Source organism: Anopheles maculipalpis, chromosome 2RL (genome assembly GCF_943734695.1).
Source record: "Anopheles maculipalpis chromosome 2RL, idAnoMacuDA_375_x, whole genome shotgun sequence".
Classification (NCBI taxonomy): domain Eukaryota; kingdom Metazoa; phylum Arthropoda; class Insecta; order Diptera; family Culicidae; genus Anopheles; species Anopheles maculipalpis.
In genome coordinates, this window is record NC_064871.1 from 61,452,338 (window position 1) to 61,466,473 (window position 14,136).

The 14,136-nt window shown below is 42.0% G+C and overlaps 4 protein-coding genes across 4 annotated transcripts; 1 reads left to right on the forward strand and 3 right to left on the reverse strand.

The window, feature by feature from the left end:
* Positions 1–1,282: 1,282 nt before the first annotated feature.
* Positions 1,283–4,371, reverse strand: LOC126559883 (uncharacterized). Its single transcript, XM_050216057.1, has 5 exons — positions 4,301–4,371; positions 2,827–2,912; positions 2,650–2,692; positions 2,425–2,521; positions 1,283–1,470 (listed from the first exon to the last, which is right to left on the reverse strand). The coding sequence occupies exons 1-5, from the start codon at positions 4,362–4,364 to the stop codon at positions 1,311–1,313; spliced, it is 450 nt and encodes a 149-aa protein (XP_050072014.1). The 5' UTR covers positions 4,365–4,371; the 3' UTR covers positions 1,283–1,310.
* A 1,789-nt stretch (positions 4,372–6,160) lies between these two features.
* On the forward strand, positions 6,161–6,694 carry LOC126559440 (uncharacterized). Its single transcript, XM_050215600.1, has 3 exons — positions 6,161–6,242; positions 6,313–6,504; positions 6,578–6,694. The coding sequence occupies exons 1-3, from the start codon at positions 6,161–6,163 to the stop codon at positions 6,685–6,687; spliced, it is 384 nt and encodes a 127-aa protein (XP_050071557.1). The 3' UTR covers positions 6,688–6,694.
* An 811-nt stretch (positions 6,695–7,505) lies between these two features.
* Positions 7,506–9,235, reverse strand: LOC126558307 (translocating chain-associated membrane protein 1). The gene is made up of 5 exons (XM_050214299.1): positions 9,028–9,235; positions 8,558–8,746; positions 8,155–8,486; positions 7,972–8,081; positions 7,506–7,879 (listed from the first exon to the last, which is right to left on the reverse strand). Exons 1-5 carry the CDS (start codon positions 9,163–9,165, stop codon positions 7,506–7,508), a joined length of 1,143 nt encoding a protein of 380 aa, XP_050070256.1. The 5' UTR covers positions 9,166–9,235.
* A 1,134-nt stretch (positions 9,236–10,369) lies between these two features.
* Positions 10,370–11,985, reverse strand: LOC126558231 (3-hydroxykynurenine transaminase). The gene is made up of 4 exons (XM_050214200.1): positions 11,291–11,985; positions 11,118–11,213; positions 10,782–11,030; positions 10,370–10,694 (listed from the first exon to the last, which is right to left on the reverse strand). Exons 1-4 carry the CDS (start codon positions 11,956–11,958, stop codon positions 10,517–10,519), a joined length of 1,191 nt encoding a protein of 396 aa, XP_050070157.1. The 5' UTR covers positions 11,959–11,985; the 3' UTR covers positions 10,370–10,516.
* Between the last annotated feature and the right edge of the window lie 2,151 nt (positions 11,986–14,136).

Genomic DNA, 14,136 nt, shown 5'->3' on the forward strand with positions numbered 1-14,136 from the left:
GCCGTCCAGCCGTTTGAAGCCCGGCGCAGCTGTCGCCTACACCACCGGGAAGGGTCGCCCCATGGTGTCCATTTAACGCCAACAAATTCTAATATTGGCTTAACAATTGCACAATACAGAGTTTTAAGACTATGAGGGTCCTTGAAATCCTTTCCTACATGTGAAATAAAACCTAATAACCGACACGCCTTACAAACAGTTCATTCGTGATGCTCTTCAAAAGGTAGCCTAGAGTCTATTAGTACACCCAAATCACGAAAGACGTTTGTACGCGGAACTCAGCTGCCAGCTAATATACCTAAGAAATATAGAAAAATTAAATACAACAAAAATCTGATTTTTATGATTTCTCGATATCGGGAAATGGCTCATATCTATGCCTTAAAATCTGCATTACAGCTTCAAAATATTGGCCTGCTGTAGAGGTACCTGTGGTGGATTAACCATTGTACGGCCAGGTACAAGGGCCTCGTCTAAGAGCCCCCGGTTGCACGACGCAGTTCTACAGGGGCCGCGGTTTAATTTGTCATTTCGGCGCGTCAATTTTTTGAGTCGATCACCACCATTCCACCTAGCGCCACTAATCCTCTGCTGAGAAATACTCGATACCATTCACCGTTCCTATAAGAGTGATTGACCCCGATCGCTATTCCCGCGAGGTAAAATGGTCACTTCTAGAAACTCTTCATATTAATTTTATTTATTTAGTTATTTATTTTTTAAAGTTATTCATCGGATATGGGTCTACCCAACTTTCTTGAAACTATCCCAGTTCCTATAGCTAGACAATCGCGAAAAACACACTTCGAAACATTAAAATCGACTAGTTCGGTGACATCATTTAACGTCACGCACATCACACAAACGGGATCGCTTTGTCCAAAATTACTGAACTGCAGAATATCTGCAAATATTTTCTGAGAGCGTACTATATTGGTATATTTTACTAATGCTATACAATACTAAACATACTCAAAGGCTATCATTTATCTGTGAACGGACAAAATAAATACATCGGATCGGATTTTAGTTCGTAATACTTTTATTTTACTTTTAAATACTATACATACTTCAGCCGATTGCTACCGTAATAGGCACTAGTACAAAATGCACACACAAACACAGTAATTTATTATCGCTACTTAAAAACGCGGATCGTTGCTTTTACAAAAAAAAGAGGAGGTGTGGAGTTGGTGGCGAAATTCGATTGCTTCACAAAATAATCGATCGACGAACATGCCAAACTGCAGTTTCGGGGGGAGTGTTTCTTGTTGGAAAGAAAAATAATACTCGCGGTCATCGGTCAACTTTTAGTTCTTCTTGTTGGTGTGGGTTGTAACTTTGCCGTCCTTGTCGATGTGATGAGTCATCTGAGTAACTTGCCCATTTTGAGAGGAGAATGTGTTAATAGTAGTTCCAGCGGGAGCCGACTGTCCGTTTTCATCGAAGCGGTTGTTTAAACCACCGGAGCTGTGTTAAAAGAATAGAAAACAGTATGTCTCATGTAACGCAACATTTCGCATAACATTATCATTATTTCTAACATTATCTTTATCTTTTTTGGCATTACAAATACGAGGGATATTGACTTTGCACGGTTCTGGCTTTCCTAGATTTTAAATAACGATAGCTGGATCGCGTTCGGAAAACGATTCGCATGGGATTTGATACCGGGAAGCTTAATGTCACTAGTTTGCGGGAAAGAGAAGCCGCTACGGCTATGTTTATGGTGCATAAAATAAAACAACAATTTTCATCCAAAGCAACGAAGAAACAAAGCAATCTCTAAACATCATTAAAAGAAAAACTATTTTCATTGCGGCACTGTGTGAAAACGGAGAAGCCTGCTGTACCGGACGGTATTAAGCGAGAGAGAAAGCAATGAAAAAGCTTCGTGGACTTTATCGCGTAATTAACCAGCGACCGTAGTTAGGCCTCAGGCACGTTAAGTGTACCACAAAGAATGCAGAACACAACACAATATACAACAAAAAAAAATCAAACACACACACACAAAAGAAAAATCCTCCTCGCCGATGTTACCGCATCGCGCGGTAAGTGGTTTAGTGACCGGACGGGGCAAAACAGGATGATATGCCATGCTTTGCGAAGCACTGAGATTAACTATAAAGATAATAACTTCAAACCGGATTCGCGCATCATCCTCCCAGCTCGGTACTATCCGTTCAACTTTAACTTGGTGCAAGTGTAAGATGTAAGAGATCCATCGTACACCGTCGTGAATGCATATCAGTCTCTATAAATAGACTGCTGCAAGGGCACACAATACGCAATACTTGGTGAATTGCTCATAAACTAGACAAGGATATGAGAAATCTTGGAGCTAATCAATGGATCAGAACATATCATTTCTTAATCATCGGATCGGTTTTTTTTTCGAAATAAAACGAACGTCATGCTTACCCTCCGCTGGTAATGGAGACTGCTTGGAAATTGCCACCCTGTCCGGGGTTAGGGAACTGGAACGCAGGGAAATTCACAGGGAAACCAAAGTTGGGGACTGGTAACGTTTTTTTAAAGGATAAAAAAGAAAGAAAAAAATCAATTTTCGGTTAATTATTGGTTGCACTTGAAACTGCACCAGTAAACCGGCAGTTTATGCACTTTATCAGATTGAATGCAACGAACCTGGAGGAAGTTGAGCGGACCGTCGAACACGCTGGAATACTTGCTGAGAAAGAAACAGAACAAGGGAAAGAGGAAAAACAAGAAACATTCACAACCAAATTCTCATTCCGCTGGAGAAGTTTGAGGACAATTCTGGCCTGCGTAGTGGGATGCTTACAAAGCGCAACAAATACTCACCGGAATACTGTCAATGTAGACAAGCGGGGATTTGTAGCCATGCTCGTCAATCGTGTAGTACGCTTTGGGTACGTAGAAACCAGTTTCTGTAAGTAAGCGTAATATTTACGGTAAACAAAAGACATCGTTACAAGGCTATCGCACTGTGCTATTTTGCCATCATTTTGGCATTGTAGTCAAACAAAAAAAGCCAAAATGATACCAACTTCTACATGGTAAACTCTAGTGCTGCTTTTTTTCGAACCTCAAGAAGCAGCAGATAAAATGACGCTCGGCAGTATGGAACAATGGGAAATCCGGATAAAGTGTCGATGTTTTAGCGACTTAAACTCTAGAGTCCCCTTCCCAAGGTAGACTACCTGCTGACCGGTTTGAAGCTGATAGCGTCTGTCTATAGGATGATACTGCTTCTTTTGTTTGTTTCAATTCTTCTGCTAGTGTCCAATATGGCATGGGGCTCACATTTACGCGACTTGATGCAAAACAGAAATACGCATGTGAACCTGGTTATACAATCCGTGCAGGATACGCGGTTATGCAATTATTGATCCCTTAGTTGGTAAGGAAATATATAAATAAAATAAATTCATGTATACATAATACCGACCAAGCGTGACGCAATCGCCGCAAATGTATATTACCATCGAATTCGCAGACAAAAAAGAAGACATTACAGTAGCGTTTTGGAGGCTTAAGGTTTCTGTTTAAAGCTATTGTAAAAGATAGTGCCAAATAAAATACTCTTTAAATGACGAGCTGATTTAAGATCAGATGGAAAGCTTTTAACGATCGAACCCGTGTTTCCTGTCTGTGTGCCTTTGTGACTTTGTTCGGGCTGTACAGTGAAGGTTTTAGGGCACGTTTGTTGTCGGTAACCGGTTAACTCAAAGTTAAGCTGTAGCTTAACTATAAACTACATCAAACAAACATGGCTCGAAATGACATCAACCTATTTGGCTGAAGTTGGTGAACAACAACGTAGAGACGACTCACACGAACGAAGCCAGTCCACGATTATGATGATGGTGATGATTTTGCTGCTTGCTTCATAGACTCATAAACAACAACAAATAAAAAAAAGAAGGCTCAGCCAGAAATAGTGGTAAATATTTGTGTATACATTTTGAGTCGCCAAAAACCGGTTTTCATGCTTTTTGCCGTTTTTGCTAAGTTGAACATTATTTTGTCTTCCTTCCTTCTGCGAGCGCGAGACTCATTAGCCGCTTTACCATACGATCGCTTGTCGATCGCCTGAAGCGCAGACGAGACTGCGGGCTCAGACGTGATTCACGCAGTAAAGAAAAGATGTTTTGAATTTTTAATTAGAACATCCTGTCCAATTTCAAGTCGCACCTTAACATTCGGCAAAGAAATCTAACACTCAAAAGAAGTGTCTTTTAACGAAGATTAACTTTAAACTTGTATGTATGCAGTATCAATCATTTAGTGATCTTTCCCTTCTTGCGTTACTTACCGGCTCGCACGGAAACTGCAACTATCACTAGAAGCACGGCAAACATAACGCTATGGTGTTTCATTGTGATGATCGCACTTTTCGTCGTCTTCGGTTCTAAAGTACACTTGCTCGGAAGCACTTATGTCACTGTGGTAGATGAGCAGCACGCTTACAGCTGTATCGAGATAGACTGAAGGCAAACAGCAAATTCAAAAGATCAGGTTCACGGTAACTAACCACCTTCCCCACCTTCCTCTCACAAACACACACACACACACACACGTACAAACACGCACAAACACACACTCACACAAAAGCTATGATGGGTCGCGAGTCGAACGCGATCTTCTTCCGGGCGCAGGCTGGATACAAATGTTGTGGTCAGCGGATCTGCAAGAAACTTTATACATTTTAACACAACGATACGAAGACGCTGGATAGCGGTGTTTTCTTCTGGGTAGATGGGGTTTTGGGGAGTTCAGAGCATGGGGCACGAAACCCATCCTCTGACGAGGTACGACGGTGTGATTCAACGCTTACACGAGTTCGCTCCCCAACGTCCAACATCGGTAGGATTTTGCTCTTTGACTCACTTCCACCACCCCAAAGTGGCGCTGCTGGTTGAGATTCTTAATGCGTTTCCTTCATTCCACGTCGATCGCCAAGATCGACCGACACGACATATATGTTTGCGTTTGCGACTCTGCATTCTGTGCTTTTTTTTTTCTCTCGATCGTCCATTCTTTGCCATCCGTTGTTGAGCCATCCTTTACATGATTCTTGTGGCATTCTCTTCTTTCTGGCACCAACCAACCTGTGTAATGTGGGTTCGGTGGTTCGTTTTACATGGCAATTCTCGGTGGCGTAGCGTGTGCTCCCGTTGCTGCGGATGGATATTGGCGTGCGAAAGATTGTAGCATTATCCAGGTCCCGTCCACTGTTTGCTTTACGGTTTGAGCGAATTCCGTTCGTTGCAGGCACATGTTCATGCTCATTAGCATAACTGTTTGTTGACTGATGTGGGCTCATGTAGCTGCTTTTCACCGGCACTTACTGTTTCCATCAATCTAAAAGATCCACCAAAAAAGTGTGGCCTAGCTCGAATCGATTGAACGTGCTGTTGCAGAGCAAGAAAAGGGTATTCAACTTTCACTGAATTGGGCTTTCCCATAGAGTTGAAAACATGTTGATTAAATCGTTGCATACGGGCGTTGGTCGTTTCTACTTTCAACTTGCAGGGTCATCTCGGTAAGAAGCTCGAATAAAAACCCAAATTAGTTCCTTTCGTGACCTTTGCGATAGCAGGAAACGATGGACCACAACCTGATATTGCGTTGTCCTTGATCGGCAGTTCTAGGTCAACTGTCGCTATGGTGCCGTGGCTGGGAAGTCTTAAGCCTTAAATGCGTAGATCAATATAAACCACAATAAAGCATTAGTGTATTATATAAATACAAAACCAATATGATCGGGAAGCCATCTTGAATATGCTGTAGTAAACCATATAGAATGTACACAAAAGAGGTGTTTGTGTTATCATTCATAGTAGTAATCGCAATTAGTCGAGATATTCGTAGTACTTTCCCACTTCACGATGGACGGACAAGATTTGTTTGATGTCTTTCAAATGCAACACCAAATAAGCATCGATACGGTGCGACTCCACACGCCGCTGGGAGAAACCTTTGCTCCGCGGCAATAACTGATAATGAAGATCACCCAATGTATGTGAGGTTCGGTCACAAACTTTCAACATCCTATGGGAATTTCATTGGCAAACCGAAAAGAATCAACAAATATTCGTTCAACATTCAGCGTCTTTTGGATGGATTCATTTAGTTCGTTCTTAGGTATTGCGTTGACCAGTTGAGTTTTAGCATGCCAGTCATGAAGCGTACATTCGTTTCCATACTCTTGATTATCGCGTGTTTTGAGTTGCTGCTTGCTGCCGCAAAGCAAGGTAGTGGACGAGAAAGTGTACCAATGAGGACGTGTGTGACATGGCAGCTAATCGATCCATTTCCATACAGATGATGAGACCCAGAATGGCCCGCTGCTCGATCGGCTGTTGCGCTTTCGAAGGCAAAGTGGTGGAGTGAACTATGGCTTTCCTACATTTCCCGATTTTGGAAGGCAGGGACAGCTTCCTAACTTTGGACAGCAGGGCCTTGGTGGAGGAGGTGGATTGTTTTCACGCAGCGATTTTTCCGATTTTATGCCTGGTAAGACGTATAAATAGTAAGATGTAGAAAGTAGCAATAATGGTGCTAACCGTTTTACTAACTGTGTCGACAGATCCCTCACAATTCAAGGGTAATCAAGTATGGACTACGAAGAGTTGCGTCTACGATGAGAAGGGAAAGGAAAAGTGCGTCGAACGGCACGGCGATAAGCCGAAACACTAGACATGGGTGCCATTCTTGATAAAGACAGTAAATGTCTCTTTGATGATAGTGTTAGTTATTTAAGAGTTTGTGTTTCTTGATATAATAAACATAATCTGATATGGTTCGCTGTTGTTTTTACATTGTAATGAACTGTTTTAATTACTGTACTATGGGCAGATCCCTTCTAGAGAAATGCCACTAGCTGAAAAGCAATGAAGAGTTTATACATGTGCAAATAGTGCTGTGATATTGTAGGTAAATGTGCGAAACAAAAAACTATTGCACGAGTTTGTTTTTTGTTAGCAATTGTTATTATTTGTATAAGAATGGACAAAATTATGCTCAGAAAAATACCTGATTAACACTTAAGTGGGAACGGCAGAATCTAGAATAACACACCTCTCAAGGACCTTTTCTCCACTTACTCTCATCAACCTGTCTATACGCAAAGTTTATCTTTAAGATAAATGCATTTCCTGTCATAAAGCCGAAAAGCAAAACCAATGTGTTTGTGTGAAAGAGTCTTTGTACAAATTCAATCACCTCCTCCGGGGTGCACTAACAATAAAAAAACGTGTCGACATTAGATGATCCGAAAAGGAAAAAAATCTTATTTTTGTTCGCGTCCGCACTACACTCCCCGCTCGAGCCAGCCAAGCAATAAACCATTATTATACTTTCTGTGCTGCTTTTCAATGAGTTCGTTTCACTATTAAATGTTACTATACTGTATCTTTCTTCGAAGGAAACACTGCGACCAGCAATTATTGGATGGAAAAAAAAACACAATTTAACAGAGGAGGAGCAAGCTTTACAGCTTTAGCCGGCACCCGGTTTTACTTTACTTTCGCCTTACGGACGTTGCTCACGTTGGTCGTCGTCGCCGTTGTCGCTTTTGGAGATGGCTGTGCAGAGTTTTGATCGGCCTCCGGAAGATCACTTTCCTTTTTCTTCTGCTTTTTCGGCTTTTCAGTCTTATTTGTGCTAACCGTTACTTTGGCCCGTTCCTCGGTCGAGCTTTCCCGCTTGGAACGCAGTACGCTGGAGATGAAGTCGAAAAATAGGTAGCCTTGCAAACCGAACACCATCGACAGCATCAGGACGCGCTTGGTTTGCGAAATGTTTTCGATGCTGTAGAACAAAGTGAGGAATGCCAGAACCATCGTGGCAAAGCGGGTCAGAATGAACAGTCCATTGTGAACGAGGCGCACTGCAAGGGAAAGCAAAACAAAAGAACGTTTTAGAAACGGAACGTGAGATAACGAATCGTTTCAGACACTTGATCTGATGTACCGTACTTACGTTTAGCGAATTTTCCTTCCTTATCGACGATGTCCACTAACTGGAAACTGTGGGCAACGAGCTCACAGAAATAGTGCAGGGTTAGGAGAACGAGAGCAATACGCTGGAATCTGAAAAATGGACCACCAAGATAAAGCCATAAAGTTGCTGGAGAAAGGTGACATGCTTCTCATCGTTACATACCCAAGGAAGTAAGCAGTTCCGATAATGACCAGCCCACCTACAGCATGCTGAATTTTAGGCTTCTGTTCGTCTTTCTTCACCTTTTGGAAGTACAGTTCCGGCAGCATGTGCGCGTAGTACGCTAGCTGGATAATGAAGAACATCTTATGCAGGAAGATCATCGGATGATCAGGGTATCCTTCCCACATTCGTTGCCTATTGCCAATGTACTGTTCGCGCACAATCAGATCCAAACCCCACAGGAAGGACATTGCATAGAAAACTACCAGCTGACCAGATTCATTGAAGCGTGACAGTTTGAACTTGGACAAGTGAAGCTTCTTCGATATTTTCTGCAATAGAAAGTGTGCGCCATCAGTATTTTTTAGTCTAGTTAGACCACCGGTAAACATTGCTTACTTACATCCAATACATATTCCTGTAGTATAGCATGCATGATGATACAGATAAGAGTGTAGAAAAACACCGCACAAGCATCTTTCCAGCCGGCCGTGTACAGATACTGTACACCCATCGGGTTTTCCTGGCTGGGATCGGCTCCGGATACGTTGTGGCGTAAGGCAACGAAGGTGCTAGCTAGGGATTGTGTCGGCTGCAAGCAAAACATGAAAAAGAGAATGTTGTGTTATGGCACCGACACCGTTCTTTCTTCGCCGCTCTTATCCTCAATGCCATGTCGCAGCGGTAGTGGGTCATACGTGGCAGTTTGAGACTCAACCTTCACCATGTTGAGTACCATTGTTCAATACATTCAATCCTCTCGAATTGTATACATTCCGGCTAGCAAAACAGGGATGTTTTGTCACCTTGCATCAAATCACGCACAGGTTGGTTTGTTTTCGGTGAAAATGCCGGAATTTCCATCCAACTTACCTGTAGCATTATTCCTACGACGAAGATCATCGCAATGCACGACACAATATCCGCGTGATTTTGAATTACAAACTCATGGCTGAAGAATGGAGGATTTTTGTTGGAGGATTTCCTCCCCATTCCTGCTTTGATGGCCATTGGTAAATATGTGCGAGTCCAGGATTTGAACGAAACTTTTAACACGCCAGCAGCAGCAGCAGCAATACACTCCGGGCGAATGGTTTGTTGTTGGCTGTTTCGTGCGCTGTGAGGATGCGAATATGGGTCTTCGCACCAAATATTAAATGGATTGATTGAAAGAAACTCTAACTACAAATTGCTAAAACGTATCGATTGAGCAGCTAATTTGTGCGTTGGAACAGACCGAACAGAGGAAACGGAACCCGCACACAGCGGCTTGCAGAGCTATGTGTTGTTATTTCGATGCCGACGTATTCGGAATTTGTTTCGGCTACCCACCAGGTAGGATGAGCGAGATAGCTGCATGCCTAGCAGGTGGACCGAGCGGGACAGACGATCAACACTTCTACGTGGTGAAAAGATGTCATTTCACTGTCAAGAAATTATTCCACGTAACGAATAAGGTTGATAGAAATGCGCTTATCGTGGTGGGGTGCTTTATACATCGTGGGTTTGTTTCAAAGTTCAAATTTTACGACCGTTGTCGATACGAAAAGCGTTAGGTGTCGTTAGTGAAGGAGAAATAATACTGTCTATAAAAAATGTATAAAAAATATGATAAAAATGTATCTATATTTCGAATTACGCCCATTTGTTAGAATTAAACTCCATAATAGTTGTCGTATTGAACAAATTAATTACACGATTGTCTTCATTTCAATGTTAATTTCGGCCTAATAAGCCTCCCATGTTAACCTAGGTTTTCTAAAATCATTCTCATGCATTGACCATCGTTCAGAGTCTGGCGAGTCTAGTTCCATGCACAATGGTGAGATCATCAGCCTCTCAATATGGGCAGTGTCCCGGACTAAAGATCCATCTGTTGAGTAATAGATTGATTTTGAGCTGAGTCCATATCTCACAGACGCATGTGAGTGCTGAGACTAAAAATCTCTGTACAGACCCAACTTTGTCCTGGGTAACAAATGTTACTAGTTGAGAAGTTCTCCTAGAAGGCAATAACTTTCTAATCCATGTGGTGGGATGTTGATATGCTTAGTAGGTGTTAGATTGCATAATTTTGCCTGATCCCTACTGTAGTAAAAAAACATACATGATTTCTTTAACACAATAATTTATTGTGGGATAATTAACTTTATTTATCCGCTAGCTGAATGTCTGAGTAGTTCATAGTTTAGAAATGATAGGATCTTCAGCAAGCAAGTATAGATAGTTCACTTTTTAATTGCACTAATGTTAATTTTAGTTACGCATGTACAACTGAGTCTACTTTCTACACTTATAGGTTAAGTGCAATAGTACTCATTGATGCAACTGTAATACGAGGATGCAATTGTTCTTCTTTAGCTTAATGAAATCCGTTGCTTGCCTCAAACACATAATCAGGATGTGTTGCCTGAAGCGATTCTTTAAGGCCGTAGAGGTAGAAGTGTATTTTCTGTACTGTTGAACATTCGCCCATAATACCGACACGCCATGCTTTACCAAATGTGGGTCCCAGTCCACCTTGAATTTCCAACGAGAAACTGAAACAAACGATAGCAAATAATTTTTCATTTCATTTTTTCAAACCAGTATTCTTGATGCAGACAAAGAAGGTTTGCACTACTTACTTATTCATAGCATATTGTGAAACCTTCCACCAGTCAACACCTTTCGGTATCATAATACCGGTCACCGTGGGCAAACGATGTCTGGGATCCTTGACGAATATCTCGAGGCCCATCTTTCCAAGACCATCGTACAAAATTTGTGCACATTCTGTGCGGCGTTTGATCTGTGACTCCAGTCCTTCTTCCGCAATTTGTGCTAAAGCCTCGCGTAAAGCAAATATTAGGTTAGATGCAACTGTATGGTGATAACTGCAAAAAACATAACAATAAAATGAAATAGAATAAGTTCATAAGATTTCGCTAAAGGGGATGGTGATGCTTAGTAGTGATCCTTACCGTTTAGGCTCGTCATAACAGCCCCAATAATTTCCCAGCAGCAACAGATCCCAATAGAATACTTTTGACTTGGTACGACGGTTCCTAATAACATCTCTGGATGGTAGATACAAGAGATAGTTGAAATGCTGATAAATGATCACCAGTCGTCAAGGATCCGCCGAAATACTTACAGCGCTTTGGGGCTTATTGAAATGGGCGTGATTCCCGGTGGTGCTCCGAGCACTTTTTGAGCGCCGGTATACACGGCATCAATTTCCCATTTATCCATATAAAACGGTACACCGCACAGCGATGCAACGGCGTCGACGATAAGCAAACAGTCGTGCTGGTGGCAAATGTGACCGACACCTTCCAGCGGTTGCAGTAGGCCACTTGACGAGTCCCCGTGCGTCAGAAACAGACACTTGGGTTGATGCAGTTCGATGGCCCTGGTCAGTGCTTCCAGGGTAAATGGTCGATCTGCTGGGCCCTCGATCGTTCTAACATCTGCACCGTAACGCGTAGACATTTCGACAGCACGCTCTGCCCAAATGCCATTTACCGCGATCAACACTCGATCGCCTTCCTCGAGCAGATTGCTTAGCATCGCTTCCATGCCGGCATGAGCCGAACCACTCACGCACATGGTGGCCCGATTCTCTGTCTGGAAAATGTATCGCAGTCCATCCTTGACCTCGTCCATCGTGCGGAACAATTCGGCATGGAAGTTACTCAACACGGTGTTGGTCATGGCGGTCAGTACGCGCTTGGAGCAGTTGGACGGTCCAGGACCCATCATTATCTTTTCCGGAATGATTAAAGGACTTCGCAGCGATGCGGGAGGCGGTGTGAACTTCATTTTATCAGCTGCACCAGTAACATAAGAGATAAAGGTAATAGACATGTTAGTCCGAATGGAAGCTGTACGGAAATTGATAATACAGCCGAAACTGCGTGCCTAATTTTAATTAATGACATCTAGGGGTAAAAACTGCTTCCTACCATTTCCCCACGATTATCGCTACGCCCAGAGAAACAAAAGGCTCAAGCATGTGAAGGAAAAATTTGGACAATCAGGAACGTATTTCAAAGATAAGGCGAGATTCTAATTCACTTAAGCAAAGGCAAACAAAACCCACGTTTCACGTCATTAACAATCATGACAATACAGTGGAGCTAGCGATTACATTTTTCGCCAATTATTTTTTGGCGATTAATTAAATAGCTACGACTATGGCAGCCTATATAGCCATGGCCATGACTCATATTACAATCTGAAGAAAAAGATGAAGAAAAATTTGAAATGCTGCTGGTTTTCTAATTCCTCACTTCTTTGTCTAGTTTGAAGTATAAAAAGTTCCCTTTTTAAACTTGGTAAGTAACCATAACAAGCAATCTACAAAAAAAACCCGACCAAGGGTTTCCCAGCAGATTGAGTTTTGTCCGTCGGATTGTATAGCCCTTTACAATTTCTAAGATAGAACTGATCAGACACAGTTAGTCGTCTTATACGGTATGACTAATCCTATAGTAGATAAGGTACGGAAATCAGAGTGCAAATTATAATGCATGTAGTCCCATCAATTAGATTGTATCACTATTGTCATGCACGTGATCGTGTGGGATTCTACGTGGGGACAACACTAGACAAAACACCAGCATCGAGTAGCTACACTTAAGATGGATTAAGTGAGTGATCTGCCCTTGTCTGTACGTAAGAGCAGGAGTTTCTGAGTGGATATTTGCTTTCCAGATACTTGAGCACTTCACATTTTTGTCCGTTGAATGCTACACTTCACACACGTACTGATTGTTTGCCGGGCAAAAGAGGACACACATGAACTGGGCCACACAGTTGTACTCAGTGGCATTACAAATTGTCTGACAACTAACTATTTACATAGTTAAAAACGAGCCTTTAAGTAGTGATCGATCGAATATAAATGCTGTACGATTATTAGCCACACAAATGCTTACAAACACCATCAGATGTGCTTGTGTGTAGAGCCTCCCTATTCTTCATTTCTCACAGCTAGCCATACAAACAAAAAATGTATATAGTCTTCTAATATCCTACGCAGATATGTATTAAATAGCACCTTGTACTTAGTCCTCGGTGAAAATAGCGTTTTTCTCGAAAATTATGACCCGCGAAACTAAACTTTCCGACCGACACTAAACTGGCTCGTGCGACGTTTGGAATTAAAATGATGGATCCAACGGTCCAATGCGTCTTCTGCCGGTGTACGGGGGAAACTGTAGGGTTGACGACGATAGGGGGAAGCTTACGACGAATCCTCCTGTTTTTTTTACACACAGGAAGCTCGTCGCTTCTCACCTAACTAGAATCGAAAGGCGATAGTCGAGAGAGTAGGTCGGAAATGGACATAAACTGTTTTGTATTATCAGTTTGGTACAACAAAAAAGAGGTTGATTTTCTATACAAAAAAGGCACCTGATCTTCACTTTTTTTTGGTTGTGTCACAGTTTATAATGCCATGATAATTAATGTGGTGGTGTGATGTTATACAAGACACATGACTATTAGTCTTAGATTTTTCTTATTTTATAGCTAGAGTTTTTTTTTCAAATTAATGCAGAAAAAATTGTAACATGGAAGCTTGATTCGAATTGAACAAAAAGTTCTAATTAGTCGGAACACAGATCACAATCTTCACACAAAAATTTGTAGATCACCTTTTTGTGCACTTGCCCTTCTCGAAAGCAGAAAGTTTAGGAGTAGCTTTCTAATGACTTCACTCTAGGACACTTCACTGACGACTACGGTTCGGCGTGTGTGCAGAGCTGTCGTTACATCGATGGATTCTCGTAAATACTGCGGCTTGATTATCAGTTACAAGCGGTTTTAAATGACGAGTAGCAGAACAAAACCCACGGTGCTATCCTGTTTATTGCGTCCAACTAGACGCTTCTTGAGATCGGCGATGGGCTAAGATCGGGATTACCGTGTGTGTCAGTTTTCAGCTATTTTGATGATCTTCGTCGTATTGTTTGTCTGCTTGTTGCTCTGTGCACA